At 54.0% G+C, this 16,862-nt stretch overlaps 1 protein-coding gene across 1 annotated transcript in view; it reads left to right on the top strand.

The window, feature by feature from the left end:
* LOC135264138 (nectin-3-like protein) overlaps positions 1 to 15,227 on the top strand; it is a 47,970-nt gene extending 32,743 nt beyond the window's left edge. Inside the window, exons 2-6 of the mRNA XM_064352836.1 lie at positions 5,769 to 6,116; positions 8,019 to 8,318; positions 10,510 to 10,627; positions 12,069 to 12,220; positions 14,389 to 15,227. Coding sequence (XP_064208906.1) covers positions 5,769 to 6,116; positions 8,019 to 8,318; positions 10,510 to 10,627; positions 12,069 to 12,220; positions 14,389 to 15,125 — 1,655 coding nt within the window. The 3' untranslated portion in view covers positions 15,126 to 15,227. The remainder of the gene's footprint in view (positions 1 to 5,768; positions 6,117 to 8,018; positions 8,319 to 10,509; positions 10,628 to 12,068; positions 12,221 to 14,388) is intronic.
* The last annotated feature ends 1,635 nt before the right edge of the window (positions 15,228 to 16,862 follow it).

The following is a 16,862-nucleotide window of genomic DNA, read 5'->3' as shown; positions in this document are numbered from 1 at the left end:
GCTCTGCTGTAAAAACTGGTGCGGGTGGTTAGCATCTCTGCTAACGCGTGCAGTGTTAGCATTAGCATTCTGCTATAGAAATAGATACGGATGGTTAGCCTCTCCGCTAACGCGTGCAGTGTTAGCGTTAGCATTCTGCTATAGAAATAGATACGGATGGTTAGCCTCTCCGCTAACGCGTGCAGTGTTAGCGTTAGCATTCTGCTATAGAAACTGGTGCGGTTGTTCACCAACTCCTGTAACGCATGCAGTGTTAGCGTTAACGTTAGCGACCTGCTATAGAAACGGGTGGCGTTGTTGTGCCTGCCTGTGCCTGTATGGTTCTCTGCTTTAGCATGCAGCACCTGCAGTTGTCACACGGAATCCCCCCTCCCACACGCCCTGTTTGCCCCCCCCCCCTTTCCCCAATGTCACGCCCCTGTCCAGAGCACCTGGCAGTGTTTGAGTCAGGAGTCCCCCCCCCCCCACCGAAGCATTCTGTCACTAGGAAACAAGACTGACAGCCAATTATTCCCCTCGCTGTCAGTCAAACTCCCCCCCCCCCTCCACACTCTAGGTGGGTGTTTGCCTCAGCTGTGATTTTTATCTACTCTTTGATTTCCCAGTGATTTGATTGGCCCCTTATTAAATATAGCCTGTGTATTATTGATATTATTGCAGCCATGCCCGTTATTGTTTATGATCTGTGCGTTTGGCAGAGTAAGGCAGTCCTTGCACTGATTTATAGTTTGGTGTCCTTCTCCTTTGCTTTGCTGTGTCACTGGAAGGCGCTGTTATTGCGTTTATATGTCGTCATTTTAAAGATTTGTTATTGTCAGTTACTACAGAAACTGCGGCTGTAAAAGTACTCATAGCAGTTATTATAGCCGTCGGTGTTGATGGTGTTATTGTTATTGTATTTGTAGTTATGTATCTGAGGTGCACTGTGTGACTGGTGTGTTGCTGTTACTGTTAGTATTATTGCAGTTGTTTTTGTGTGTGCCTGTTGTGTTGTGGGTGTTGTTGTTGTTACGATTATTACTGTAATTGTTACTATGCACACACACACACACACACACACACACACACACACTCGTATGCTGGTAATTTGAGAGCGCGTTTCAGTCCTGGAGTGAGTGGTGGAGATGAGGGTTCAGCACCCCAGTCCCCAGCCCTGCCTCTCACGCCCCCGTTCTCCTCCTCTTCCCTCGTCCTCTGCCCCCCCCCCCTCCCGCGCACCGCTGCCCCCTCCGCGTCCCGCCACAGCTGCGCTGAAACCTCGCGTGGGAGTCGCGGAGTGGGAAAGTGCCGGAAGGTGCTCTGTCTGAGCTTCTTCGGAACGGAGAGTCGCACTTCCTGTCCGCGGTAGCGATGACCTCACTGCTTTATCACGCGCTGGTTACTCAGCGCTTCCACCATCAACAAGAGCAGCTGCTCAGGGTTACCTCACCTTTCCGTGAGCTACTAACACAGCGCCCCTCCAGACTGAGTTAAAGCGTCACAGCGCCCCGCCAGGACTGGAGTTAACTAGCAGTCACAGCGCCCCCCAGACTGGTAACCCGAGAGGTGGCCTCAGACTGAGTCAACTGCAGATGCTGCGGCCCTCCAGGACTGGAGTTAAACTGCGACTGGCCCTCGCTGTAACCTCAGACATGCACCCTCCAGATGAGTAACTGCAGACATGCGCTCAGACTGAAGACCTCAGACACTGCGGCCTCCAGACTGGAGTTAACTAGCATCACCCCTCAGGATGGGGTTAACCATTCAGCCCTCCAGACTGGAGTTAACTGCAGGATGCTGGCCTCAGACTGGAGTTTGAGCCTGCTCGATGCAGCGGACGATAATGTCCTGAGCTCACGTTCACGGTTGATTACTTCTAACTGAATCGTCATGATGAGACGGCTCCGTTTGTGTCTCTCTGATGTTGAACGTTGACGCTCCAGATGCCAGATTTCAAACCTTTCCTCCTTCTCCTTCTGCCCATTTTTATTTTTAGACGCCTCCCTCTCTCTCTCTCTCTCTCTCCCCCCCCGCTGCTCTCTCCATTCTGGGCATGTGCCTGCAGTCACGGCAGGTATTTCCCCCGAGTCGGGTTATTAATATCCACGCGTGGCACATTTCCACCGTTGGGTTATTAATATCCACGCCTGGCACATTTCCACCGTTGGGTTGGTAATATCCACGCGCGGCACATTTCCACCGTTGGGTTATTAATATCCACGCCTGGCACATTTCCACCGTTGGGTTATTAATATCCACGCCTGGCACATTTCCACCGTTGGGTTATTAATATCCACGCCTGGCACATTTCCACCGTTGGGTTATTAATATCCACGCCTGGCACATTTCCACCGTTGGGTTATTAATATCCACGCCTGGCACATTTCCACCGTTGGGTTTAATATCCACGCCTGGCATTTCACCGTTGTTAATCCGCTTGCCATTTCACTGTTGGGTTATTAATATCCACGCCTGGCACATTTCCGCCGCTGGGTTATTAATATCCACGCCTGGCACATTTCCACCGTTGGGTTGGTAATATCCACGCGCGGCCCATTTCCACCGTTGGGTTATTAATATCCACGCCTGGCACATTTCCACCGTTGGGTTATTAATGTCCACGCCTGGCACATTTCCACCGTTGGGTTATTAATATTCACGCCTGGCACATTTCCACCGCTGGGTTATTAACATCCACGCGTGGCACATTTACACCGTTGGGTTATTAACATCCACGCGCGGCAAGTCTGGAGAAGGGGGCGTGTCCCGTCGCGCGCCTGCTCCCCCCACCCCGCGGGTGTTTCGTCACGGTTCTCCTCCCTCTCTTCCTCTCCTCCTTTCCTCCCTCTCTTCCTCTCCTCCTTTCCTCCCTGTCTTCCTCTCCTCCTTTCCTCCCTCTCTTCCTCTCCTCCTTTCCTCCCTGTCTTCCTCTCCTCCTTTCCTCCCTCTCTTCCTCTCCTCCTTTCCTCCCTCTCTTCCTCTCCTCCCTCTCTTCCTCTCCTCCTTTCCTCCCTCTCTTCCTCTCCTCCTCTCCTCCCCCTTTCCTGGATCCTCTCGCTCCCCTGTCTGAGCTTCATGCGGTGATGTCGTGCGGGCGTGGATTGGGGGTGGTGTTTGGGGGGTGGAGGGATTGGGGATGTTTGGGGGGGGGGGGGGTCGCTGGCACAGCATGAGCCCAGCGGAATGTTTGGGCTCTGTTGCCGAGCAACACAAAGGGTTTTGATTTACGATGACGTCGCCCGGCAGCAGCCTGTTGTCATTAGCGATGAGGAGGGAGAGAAACCCAGAACCCAGAACAGACTTCAGACCAGAGATGATTTTTCCCACAGTTTATTACTCTTTTTGTAATATTTTCCTCCGCTTTCCCAGCTTTTCCCAGTCTTTATTATTTCTTGTTTAACCCCCCACGTCTGTCCTTGTGTGACATTCTGTGTCCCCCTCCCCTCCCCCAGTTAGGCCTGACTCTGCTGCAGTGGCGCCGCCCTGCTGGTTTTTGTCATATCACAGGTTTGCTGTGTGTGTGTGTGTGTGTGTGTGTGGTGTGTGTGGGCGTGCGTGCGTGCGTGTGTGTGTGTGTGTGTGTGTGTGTTTTGATGGAGGGTCGCTGTTGAGCATGTGATCTCTCTCCCCAGCAGGGCGTCATAATGAGTCAATGATGCGTAAACGTGTGATGCTGTAATTGGGGTCAGGGGTCGGTGGGGTAGGGAGGGGGCGGGTGGGGGGTTGCACTGGGGGGTGGGGGGTCACTGGCGCTCCTGTCAGGTTTTATGGAAGTAACATGCCCTCCGTATAAATCGTGTGTGACCAGGGGCAGTGACCAAAACTCAAAAACCCATCCCGACAAGAAAGGGGTGCATGCTTTGAGCGCCCCAACCCCCCCGCCCCCGCCCCCGCGGAGCTGTTACTCTGGACACGGCCCCCGCCGCCCCTTTAAAGCCGATCTCCCCGGGTTTCCTCCTGACCAGGCTGCGGGTGAGGCGGTAGGGAGAGTGGTTTCAGCGCTGAGTTTAAATCACTGACGGGTTAAAGGCTCCTCGCACCTTGTTGCCGAGGCCTAGGTCGGCTCCTGGAACCCGTAAAAACCTGCAGCCGCCCCGGACCGGAGTCTGAGGACCCCTGTCTTAGGAGATCAGTCACAGGAAAGCAGGGCACTCTGGGTACTGCCGTTAAGAAACAACCATTAATTTATACTGAGCTTTATGTGCCTCATTTGCTCCTGAAATAAGAGCAGTTTTTTTAGGAGGGGGGCTGGCCCCGGGGGGAGGGTTGGCACGTCCTGTTCCCATCCACAGGAGTGGCTCGATGTTCCGCTCACTGAGCCGGCGGACAGGTGAGCGTGTGTCCTGAGCACAGAGAGCCTCCACGGCGAGCTCCGGCAGGGGGACCGCTCTGAAGCTCCGGCAGGGGGACCGCTCTGAAGCTCCGGGTTCGTGAGAAACCGAGTCCCGCTTTTAACGTCAGAAACAATCACGAGGCGTTCTGGGCGGAGAGTTCTCGACGCAGCCCAGCGACGCGCTTCTTCAAACACAAATAACATCTGGTAATCTGGCGTACTTGCTGATTCTTTTGCGTTTAATTTCTTTTTTTGCGTATGCTGGTCACTGACGCACTCCCTTAACTGGCATGAGGTTATAGCTAATGCTGGGGTTAGTAAAATTAGCATCGCTAATCTCGGTAGCCGGCAGGTTTGGCATGCGGTAACAGTATCTAGCAGTTGCTAAGCGGGCAGTAATAGGAATGAAATCACAGCTTTTCCCGGTCCTAGCGCTGGAGCACGCTCAGTGTGGGCGAGGCGACTGAGTAGTTTTGACAGTCGCGGTTTTGTGCGTCTGTGGCGTTCGCGTCGGCGGCGATGACGTCATCGCTTTCCGAGCTCTGCTATTGGCTGGGCCGCCCGCGTGCTGGACCCTTTCGTCGCGGTGCCGGTGCCAGATCCCCTCGCGGGTCGCGTGTCAGGAATCGTTACGCCGTGAATCCTTCACGTCTGACGGTAAATATGAACGAGGCTCGCCGGCCTCCACACAGCCGGTCCCGTGTGACCCCCGGGGAGCGGCTCTGTCACAGCGCCGCGCTAGCCTGAGACGCTAACCGCTTTACTGGCTGCCCCTGTGTGTGTGTGTGTGGTGTGTGTGTGTGTGTGTGTGGTGTGTACCTCAGTGTGTGTGTGTTACTCTGCGTATGTGTGTCTGCGCACATTCCTGTGTGCACGTTTGTCTGTGTATACACGTTTGTGTGTGTGCGTACCTCAGTGTGAGTGTGAGTGTGTGTGTGTGTGGCACGCCTGGGTATCCACATCTTTCCTGACCTGTGACCTCTGACCTTTCCCAGATTCCTTTGCAGCTGGTCTGCTGGACTTCAGTAGTGGCATAAATACTGTCCCTGTTACAGTAATCATGTCACAAATGTATTTATTTCTGCTTGGCGGTCAAATCTAACCGTCTCCTGGCGACAGTATTTTTTGTTTGTTGGGGGAAAAAAACTGCGTTGACTGCTTTTTAAATTTATTTATTTTTCATCATTTCTTCATTCATTTAACTGTCAATCCTGCCCAGAGCCACTTACAGTGTGGAAGAATGTAGACCAGAGTAACAGCATCTCTCCTCCTCTCTCCCCCCCTTCCCTCTCTCTCTCCCTCCAACTCCCTCCCCTCTCTCTCCCTCCCCCCTCCCTGCTTCCCTCTCTCCCCCTCCCACTCCCTCCCCTCTCTCTCCCTCCCTCTGCCTGCTTCCCTCTCTCTCTCTCTCTCTTTCTCCCTCTCTCCTCTAACCCACCACCCCCCCCCCCCCCAGGTGTGCTGTGCAGTCAGGTGCTGGTGCCCCCCCGCGTGGACGCGGTGTTGGGTAAGAACATCACGCTGGGCTGCACGGTGCAGGTGGAGTCCAACCTCAGCCTGACGCAGAGCTCCTGGGAGCGCAGGCGCGGCGCCGCCACGGTAACCGTCGCCGTGTACAACCCGCAGTTCGGCATCTCCGTGGCGCCCGAGTACGAGGGCCGGCTGTCCTTCCGCTCGCCCTCGGCCCGCGACGCCACCGTCAGCCTGCGGGACGTCCGCTTCAGCGACAGCGGCGTCTACATCTGCAAAGTGGCCACCTTCCCCCTGGGGAACACGCAGGCCTCCGCCACCGTCAGCGTCATGGGTATATATATACACACTATACACACACACACACACACACACACTAACACACACACACACACACTCACTCACACTCACACTCACTCACACACACACACACACTCACACACACACCACACTCACACACTACACACACACACACACACTCTCACACTCACACACACTCACACACACACTCACACACACACACACACACTCTCACACACTCTCACACACACACACACACACACACACACTCACACACACACACACTATACACACACACTCACACACACACTATACACACACACTCACACACACGCAGGCCTCTGCTACCGTCAGCGTCATGGGTATATACATACACACACACACACTCACACTATACACACACACTCTCACACACACTCACTCACACACACACACACACTCACACACACACACACACACACACACACTAAAACACACACACACTCACACTCACACACACTAAAACACACACACACACACACTCACACACTACACACACACACACACACTCACACACACTCATACACTCACACACAGTCTCACACACACACTCTCACACACACACACACACACACACACACACACACACACACTCACACACACGCAGGCCTCTACTTCTGTCAGCGTCATGGGTATATATATACACACACACCTCTCTCCCCTCTCCCTTCCTCTCTGGCTCTCTGCTCCTAAATCATCCCTGGGGGAGGTGGGGAGTAAGGGTAATGGTATGGCTGTACCCCCCCCACTGGGACCGCAGAGCTATAAATTGATCGGTGGGGGGGCGGGGGGTGCAGGGTTCGGGAGGGTGACCGGCTGGGGCCCCTCTATTTTTAGACTCCTCTTATTTTTAGGGAGCCCCTGGTGTAGGCTGGTTCAAGGGTTATTTAGATTTGCCATTCCAGGAACAGGAGGGGGGGGGAGGCTGCGCCTGTCATTCTGTGGCACGCCTACACCCCCCCAAGGACAAGGAGGGAGGGATGGAGAGAGTGTGATTGTGGGGTGGAGAGGGAGATGGACAGCAGGAGATGAGGAAAGAGAGAGAAAGAGGAGAGGGACAGAAAGCACTCTGATGGGAATGGAAATGTGAAAGGACTCTGTCCCACAGAGAAAAGCCCCGCCCCTTCAGCTCTGAGTGACAGGTCTGCCCCAGCAGTGATGGTCTGTATGAATCAGCACTGAGTCTGTCTCAGTGCAGCACAGGGATCAGAACACGCACATCTTACACAGTTAAAGAGAAGTGGGTGTACTTTTCACAGAGTGACTCACACACACTCAAACTCTCTCTCTCACACACACACACGCACACTCTCTCGCGCACACTCACACACACACGCACGCACGCACACACACACACGCACATACACACACACACACACGCACACTTTCTCTCGCACACACACGCACACACACGCACACACACTCACACATGCACACACACACACACACACGCACTCACACACACACACACACACACACGCAGGCTGGTGTATTGAGTTGCTTCATTGAGAGAAAGCGTGCAGTATCTGGTAATGTGATCAGTCGTGACCGCAGTAATCACAGCTGCTCAAGCAGAACTCAACACCACTCCCCCTCAACGCAGCGCTGAGCGCTACACCCCGGCTGCACGCTAAGGCCTAAGTACTGCAGAGCAACTGAGCGCAGAGCACTGAACACTGTATGGCAAACAGCACTGCACTGAACACTATGTGGCACTAACAGCACTGCACTGAACACTATATGGCAAATGGCACACACACACACACACACACACACACACACACACACACACGCACACACACACACACACAGTTTGTCCCTGCTGCAGTAGAGGTACTCATCTGTGCTCTGGGCTGTTTCCTGTATCTCAGTTTGACTAATCCCCCCCCCCCCCCAGTGGAGCCCAAGGTGTACGTGTCGGCGGGCTCTGTGCCGCTGCTGGACGGCGGCAATGCCACGCTGGTGGCCACCTGCACGGCGGAGAGGGCGCGGCCCGCCGCCGAGGTGCTGTGGGAGACCGGCCTATCAGGACGCTCGGAGGCCCGCGTGAGGGAGGAGCCCAACGGCACCTCCACCACCCAGGTGCGCTACACCTGGCAGCCCAGCCGCCACGCCCACGGACACGCCCTCACCTGCGTGGTGCGCCACCCAGCCCTGCAGAGCGACTTCAGGATCCCCTACCTGCTCAACGTGCAGTGTGAGTGTGTGAGTGAGTGAGTGTGTGTGTGAGAGTGTGAATGTGAGTGTGAGTGTGAGTGTGTGAGTATACGTGAGTGAGTGTGTGTGTGTGTGTGTGTGTGATACCTGCTCAACGTGCAGTGTGAGTGTGTGTGAGTGTGAATGTGAGTGTGTGTGTGTGTGTGAGAGAGTGTGTGAGTGTGAGTGTCAGTGTCAGTGTCAGTGTGTGTGTGAGTGTGTGTATGTGTGAGTGTTTGATACAGCTCAGCCTGTTGGCGTGCGTGTGCGGTTTTGGGGGTGCTCATAAAGGGAGGGGGATTCTCTCAGTGACTCACAGCTGGAGACGTCTCGTGTATAACGCCCCCTCTCACCCCCCCGACACGGACGGACGGCTCGCTCGACGTTTACGAGCTCCGTGTGTGATTTGTTCTGGCTGCGCGTCAGCTGTGCTGGTTTTTTTGGTTTTTAAATTTTTTATTTTTTTATTTTTTTACATTTTTGTTGGGGACATCTGCTTTTCATATCTCAGCAGAATATTAATAATCCAGACGGGCGAAAGCCAGGATAATTACAGACTCCAGCTCCGGTCAGAGAGCGGCGCAGGCCGAGAGCTCTCCATGTCTCCCGCCCGTCCAACCATAGACGTCACGGACCCGCCAGATGCCCCTGCTACTGCCTTTCTTACTTCACCTTTCAGGCGTTTACCAGACGCTCTTACCCAGGCCGACTGGGACAGCTTGCATGTTTATTTGTGTGTCTAATTACGCTGCTGGATATTTACTCAATCAATTCAGCGTGTGTTCCAGGGTTTAGGGTGCTACAGCAATGCCCCCCACCTGAGAATCGAACCTGCAACCCTTGTCTTATTAGTCCAGTTCCCTAGCTATTATATTACACTGCTCTCATCCTCTCTGCTGTGTCTGGTGGTTCTGCAGAATCTGAGGAAGAACCCAAACCAGCCTGCTAACTCTTTCTCTCTCTCTATGACGTATGTGCTTCCCCCTCCCTCCTCTCTCTCTCTCTCTCTCTCCATCTCATAGACCTGCCATTAGAACGGAATTTCAGCACCTCAATAATTAATTCCGCTTTTTTTTTCTTCTTTTTTTTGAGAGCTGAGCTCTATGGTGATGTGGATTTCTCATTCCTTTAATGAAGAGATTTTTTCCTTTTTTTTAAATAAAATGTATGAAATATTGATCAAAGCCTACCTGCTAGGGGAAGAAGGCAGGAAGTGACACGCACTTGGGCAAGGATGAGAGCGAGCGAGGGGGGGGTGAAGGGGGGGGGGGGGGCAGGAGGGATCCTGCAGGACTTTGCTCAGAATGTTAGAAGGTTCACCCCTCCCTCTGCTCTGCTCTGCTTGCATTTAGAATAACCTCACTGGTCAATCTCTTAACCTAACCAGATTAGCCTTACAGCACTATGACCAGGCTAACCTTACAGTACTCCTAACCTGACCAGGTTAACCTTATTGTACTATGAGCCTGACAAGGATAACATTATGACCAGATTCACACCCTGTTCTGAGATCAGTTTGTCTGTGGATGTGCTTTGAGGATAAACCAGGGGCCAGTGGCTCCTCCTGACTGCTTCTGATCTCATGCTTCAGTTAGAGGCGCAGTTTCAAGCGGGAGAATTCTCTGGTGAGGGCAACTGTTAACTGACCAATCGGAACGCAGGACTTTGTAAAAGCGAAAGAGCAGGATCATGAGCGCTCTCCCCTTTCCTGGTACTCTAGATGTAGAGTGTGGGGGTTGAGGGGATTTTTAGAGCGGTAATGTGATCAGGACTCTTCTGCAGCCTTTGAAATGTGTGAGTCGCTTATCAAGTCCGTGTTGGGTCGCATATTTGAGCTGTGTCAAATCTCAGGAGGTTTGGACTGCGTGTCGTGTGTTAGTGTTGAGCTGTGTCAAATCTCACGAGGTTTGGACTGCGTGTTGTGTGTTAGTGTTGAGCTGTGTCAAATCTCACGAGGTTTGGACTGCGTGTTGTGTGTTAGTGTTGAGCTGTGTCAGATCTCACGAGGTTTGGACTGCGTGTTGTGTGTTAGTGTTGAGCTGTGTCAGATCTCACGAGGTTTGGACTGCGTGTCGTGTGTTAGTGTTGAGCTGTGTCAGATCTCAGGAGGTTTTGACTGTGTGTTGTGTGTTAGTTCTGAGCTGTAACTTATAGTCTGTGTTTGCAAATCTCTCGTCTCTGATTGGCTGCAGCGGCTCCAGACATTGTACTGGAGGGTTACCATGGCGACTGGTTCGTGGGTCAGGAAAACGTGCAGCTCCAGTGCCGAGCTAACGCCAACCCTCCCCCCCGACACTTCACCTGGACCAGGTGAGTTAATGCACACACACACACACACACTCACACTCACACTCACACACACACACACGCACACACACACACTCACACACACACCCCCCCGACACTTCACCTGGACCAGGTGAGCCAACACACACACGCACTCACACACACACACACACACACACACACCCCCGACACTTCACCTGGACCAGGTGAGCCAACACACACACGCACTCACACACACACACACACACACACACACACACACACACACACACACACACACACACACGCACAGACAAGAACACACTCCCCCCCGATACTTTACCTGGACCAGGTGAGCCAACACACACACATACACACACACACACACACACGCACAGACAAGAACACCTCCCGATGACTTTACCTGGACCAGGTGAGCCAACACACACAACAACACACACCACACACACACACACGCACAGACAAGAACACACTCCCCCCCGATACTTTACCTGGACCAGGTGAGCTAACACACACAGATAAACGCACACACTCACGCACATGCTCAAACACGCTCACACACACACACACACACACACTCACACACAAACACACACTCACACACACACACACACACACCTGTCTCCTCCTTTAATCCACTCTTTATTTAACCTTTTCTTAAGCAGATGAGTCATTGAGAACGCGATTCCTCTTGTGTCCCCTCTCTTATTCATATGTATATCATCTGCATAATCTGGCCAAGTTGATTGACATCTCAAAGGTCAAATGCCATTGGCTGCAGGGTTCTTCACACCTGGCTGGCCCTCCCTCTCTCTCTCTCCGCTGGGCTCAGCAGTGCTGGTGCAGCCGTTAATCAGAAGGTTCCCCTCGTTAGCCAGACGAAGCTCCAGCCTGTCAGCGCCCCAGGTTAGCAGTGTGGCCCCCGTCCCAGGTTCCGCTGGGGGGCTCCCAGACGTCCCGCCTGGCTTCCGTTGGCCACGTAGAGCGTGGAATCGCACTGCTCTGACCTCGAGGGTTTTTTTGGGAGGAGGAGAAAAAAAAATCATTTAAAAAAAACAGCGAAAGGATTTTTTTTGTGATGCAAATATAAAAAACATGTGAGATGCTGAAGCGTTTTATGTGCCGGTGATGTCATCACTGGATGGAGCGTGACAGGATTCAGGGGTCACCTGCTCTCTCCCTCTCTCTCGCTCGCTCTCTCTCTCTCGCTCGTTCTCTCTCTCTCTCACTCTCTCGTATATTTATTTTGTAATGGCTTGCATTCTATTGTTTTGACTCTTTGTTTTCATTTTTTTATGTTAGTTTTTTTGTGTCTTGCTTTTGTTCATTTTGATTTGGTGTTTTCTTTAATGTTGTTATGGCTGCATATATTGTATAATAAAGGTTAACTCAACTGTCTCGCTCTCCCTCCCTCTCTCTCTCCCCCTCTCCCTCTCCCTCTCTCTCTCTCTCTCTCCCCCCCCAGGCTGGATGGAGAGATTCCCGAGGGGGTGGAGGTGGTGAACAGCACGCTGGTGTTTGGGCGCCCCCTGCTGGGGAACGATTCGGGGGTGTACAGGTGTGAGGTGGGGAACGACATCGGCCTGCGCACCCGAGACCTGGACGTCAGGATACAAGGTGAGTCTCTCTCTCTCTCTCTCTTCCTGCGTGTGGGACAGGCACTTCCTGTGTCTGGGGCAGGCACTTCCTGTGTGTGGGACAGGCACTTCCTGTGTGTGGGACAGGCACTTCCTGTGTGTGGGGCAGGCACTTCCTGTGTGTGGGACAGGCACTTCCTGTGTGTGGGGCAGGCACTTCCTGTGTCTGGGGCAGGCACTTCCTGTGTGTGGGACAGGCACTTCCTGTGTGTGGGACAGGCACTTCCTGTGCCAGGAGCGGTGCGCTGGTCCGTAACCCTGGTTATGCGTTTGTGGTCTGCGGTCTGCTGGGTATCTCATGTTTTTGTGTGTTTATTGTGGGGGGGGGGCACCTGGTAGGCTCTGCCCCTGTGTTGGTGAATATGAGCTGGTATCACACACACACACACACACACACACACTCCCAGCCTTTCAATAAAGCAAATACAGAATTTATGGTGGGGCCAAAACTAACACACACACACACGTTAGTGATTCTGCCACCCTAGCACCCCCCTCCCCCCCCACCCCTGAAATTGCAGACATGGTGTTCCCCTGACACCCCCCCCACTCTCCCCCAATGGGCTGGGATGAGCTCCTACAGTCCTGGGGGGGGGGGGCACATCTGACTGTCTGACCTTGAGCTGCCCGCCCCCCTCCTCCTCCTCCTCCTCCTCTGACAGGTGGGCGCACTAACGGTGCTGAGGTACACTGCGTTCTCACCTCCTCAGTCCAGCCGCCTGATTGGCTGAGAGGCGGACCCCAGAGGGCACTAAAGATTGAGGCCGTTTTTTATGTGCTGTTTGCGGAGTGTCAATCACTCCCTCTGCTCTCGTTAACCCCGGGACGTGGGCGCTAGTGTGTGTGCGTGTGTGTGCGTGTGTGTGTGCGTGTGTGTGTGCGCGTGTGTGTACCCCGGTCCACCTTGGGCTGCTCTGTCAGCCTGTGGATGTCTGGTGTCGCAGAGAAAAGGACCTACTGGAAACTGAGACTCTGCGTGTTTTCTGTTCGCCATCCTGGGGGTGAGTGGGGAAACCCACACACACGCCAGTCCCGCCGCCAAAAGGACCTCTGAACTAACCGCACATTCACACACACACACACACACACACAGCGCACACACACACACACACACACACAGGCACGCACACACAGGCACGCACACACACACACACACACACTATCTGATGATCTGAAGGCCTATTCTGAGGAACAGAGTGGACAGAGAGAGGCTGATCACGCTGGGAACGGGAGGCTTCCTAACTGAAGATCGCCAGAGATTCAAACTGAAAGCTGAAGGAGGCTATTCATTGAGCTGAAGCCCCTCCCACCTCTGAAAGAAGCAAGAACTGCTCCCCCACCTAAACCTCCTCTCTGTAGAATAGCCACTCCCCTTTCCTGTGAGAAGCCCCCCCCCTTCTGAACCTCCCATTATAAGAGCCTCCATTTCCCCTTAGCCTAGCGTCCTGTCCCTGTGTATTTATCCAGTGTAGATGCCTATAGCTCTAGCTGTAGTCTTGAGTTCTGCTAGTGGGATTGCCACAATGTTGCAGAAATGTTGTGAGAATGTTAGAAACCTCCCATGTTTGTTATTTGTGTGTGTGCGTGTGTGTGTACGCAGTCTTTATCTGTGCGCGTGCGTGCGTGTGCGCGCGTGTGTGTGTGTGTGTGTGTGTGTGTGTGTGTGTGTGTGTAATACCACAGGCTCCTCTCTCTCCAGTAGATGGTTGGGCTTCTTATTCACAGAAGGACACTGATTGTGTCTGTGGTGCTTAACCAAGGATTTGCCCTTTGAATAATCAAATCTCATTAAGATTTACATTTTTCAATTAGCTGGCAGTTGTTTGCCTTGTGTGTGAGAGAGATAGTGAGACTGAGAGAGAGAGAGAGACAGAGAGAGACAGAGACTGAGCGAGAGACTGAGCGAGAGAGAGCGAGAGAGAGAGACGGAGTGAGATGGAGTGAGAGAGAGAGAGAGAGAGAGCCCTGTAGACTAATCGGAGTCTGTCTTCCCTGTAGTTTTAGAGACAATGAGTGAAACCGTCTGTGTAGCTGATGTCTGTACTGAACACTCTGTACTTCTGTCTGTCTGTCCGTCCCTCCTCTACACCCCTCCCTCCCTCTCTCTTTCTCCCCCTCCGTCCCTCCATCCCTCTCTCCCTCCATTAGAGCCTCCCTCCACCACCACCTCGCCCCCCACCACCCCCGCGCCCGTCCCGACCACGGCCGCCGCCCGCTCCACGGACCTGCCCACCAAACGCCGCGCCCCCTTCACCTCGCCCACGCTGGCGCCCCTGCCCGCGGGCAGCCTGGGCGCGGTGGTGGGCGGGGCCGTGGGCGGAGCCCTCTTCCTGCTGCTGCTGCTGGTCCTGGGCGGGGCCTGCTACAGGAAGCAGCACCAGACCTTCCGCGGGGACTACTACACCAAGCAGTACCTGGGGCCGTCCGACATGCAGAAGGACTCCCGGCCACCAGGGGGCGCCCCGCAGCACCCCTACGAGCTCCAGGAGGTGAAGGGCGACCCGGACGTGAAGCCCAAGCCCGCCGACGACGACGTCATCGTACGCGACAAGGACCGCGAGGAGTGGGGCGACACCCGCCGCTCGCAGAGGGACGGCCTCTATCACCACGGCAACCACAACCACGGCAACCACAACCACCACAGCCCTCATCACCACGGCAACCACAACCACCACCACCACCACCACCACAGCCCCCACCACCACGGCAACCACGTCCCCCACCACAGCCCCCACCACCCGGCCCGGGGCCCCCCCATGTACAACAACCACCACGCCCCCTACCTGCCCCCCACCGACGACTGTTGCTACGACAACAGCCCCGACAGCGACTTGGTGTCGCACGTGGACGGCTCGGTGATCTCTCGGCGGGAGTGGTACGTGTAGCGCAGGGAGGAGATGTGAATAAGTAAGAATAATATGGTTACTAAACACGGAGGGACACATCGCTCCCCTTAAAGGAGAATCGCCAAAAAAGGAAGAAAAGAAAAGCCTGTTTGATTTTTCTCTCACTCGCACTCACTCTCACAAAACCTTGGAGGCGGAGTCGTATTTAATGAACCAATCCACCGTCTCACGTTCACCTGCCGGGGGTGTGGGGAGGGACCCTGGACTGCGTGTCAGCGCTGGAGTGGACTCACTGCTGGGGGGGGGGGAGGGTCTTGGACTGAGTTACTGTGTGGGGTGTGTGATCACTATGCCCGGAGTAAGTGTCTGAGAGTCTGAGTGTGTGTCCTGTGTGTGTGTGTTGTGTGATTGTGTGGTGGTGGTGTGGTTGAGTGTGTGTGTGTGTGGGTAGTGTGAGTGTGTGAGTGTGTGCTTGTGCCTGTTGTGTGTGTGTGTGTGTGTGTGTGTGTGTGTGCCTGTGTGTGTGAGTGTGTGTGTGCCTGTGTGTGTGTTTGGCTCCACGCTCTTGTCCTGGCTGGGCTCTCCTCTGTCTCTCCCACGTTTGTTATTGTCCCCTCGGTCAGTCGAGAGGTTCTTACGGTTTAGTGTTGCAGTAAGCGCACGTTCCTGAACGTTGCGGTCGACGGGACACTCGTTTTGTGTTTACTGGTTTATCAAATCGACCGATGTAGTTGTTATTGTTATTAGTAAGCGATGAATTGCAGCTGACGAGTTTTGTTACCGTCGATACGATGCCTGCCAGTGTTCCGCGCGTGGTTGAGGTCACGTGACCTAGTGTCTCCCAGGGATACGGAACCACGCGGTTGAGAGGGCGATTGTGATGTCACAACCAATAGAACAACGGTGCTCATTTCCACTAGTGATGATCATCCCTGGTCTGCCCCTGTCTCCTGTGGAGATCACACTGGCTCCCCCTGTAGGTAGTGAGATGAACTGCTGCCTTCTGTGCCAACTCTGCTATCCTGACGGCAGTGACATCACTTAGTTGACATCACAATAGAGGGGGAGACTGATCGGGGGCAGCAGAGAATTTGAGAGAGGCGGCAGCAGCTGCGTTTCGGTGCCAAGCGCTGGAACCTCTCAGTGAAGTATTGAGCTTTTTTTATTTTATTTATGGGATGCCGGTGAGAGTGTCACAGGCTGGCTCTGTCGTCAGCGTTTGAGTGTTTACGTCCCTGTTTGTTCAGGGTTCAGGGTCCACAGAGGCCCAGCCCCCCCTGGGACCCCCGTCCCTCCCCTGGGACCCCCGTCCCTCTGCTTCCGTGGGATTCTACAGTCAGTCACGACTCACGCACACCTTCTGTAGTTTAACCAGCTCTGCGATTCACATGGAGGTTTTTCTCCCTCTTTAGACTACAAATGTGCTAGCCAGAGGCAGATGAATTTACACACGCACACACACATCGAGCAGTTTCATTCTGTCAGCTGATGCCCCCCCTCCTCCTCCCTCTGTGATGTCACAAACTCCTCTACCCTCTGTGATGTCACTCAGACCCTTCCATCTGTGATGTCACTCAGACCCTTCCATCTGTGATGTCACTCAGACCCTTCCATCTGTGATGTCGCTTAGCTCTGGACCAGATGGAGTGGCACTGTAGCCAACGTCACAGTGAGCCTTGCAGATTCACACAGTTTGCGCGTCTATTATACAAACACACCATGCCTGGCTCAGACCACGCCCATTACAAACAAGCCCCTCCCCTTTCACCCTGTTAG

This window comes from Anguilla rostrata, chromosome 9 (genome assembly GCF_018555375.3).
Source record: "Anguilla rostrata isolate EN2019 chromosome 9, ASM1855537v3, whole genome shotgun sequence".
NCBI classification, from domain to species: Eukaryota; Metazoa; Chordata; class Actinopteri; order Anguilliformes; family Anguillidae; genus Anguilla; species Anguilla rostrata.
The sequence above is the reverse complement of the archived record's forward strand: the minus strand, read 5'-3'. Positions and strand labels throughout refer to the sequence as shown.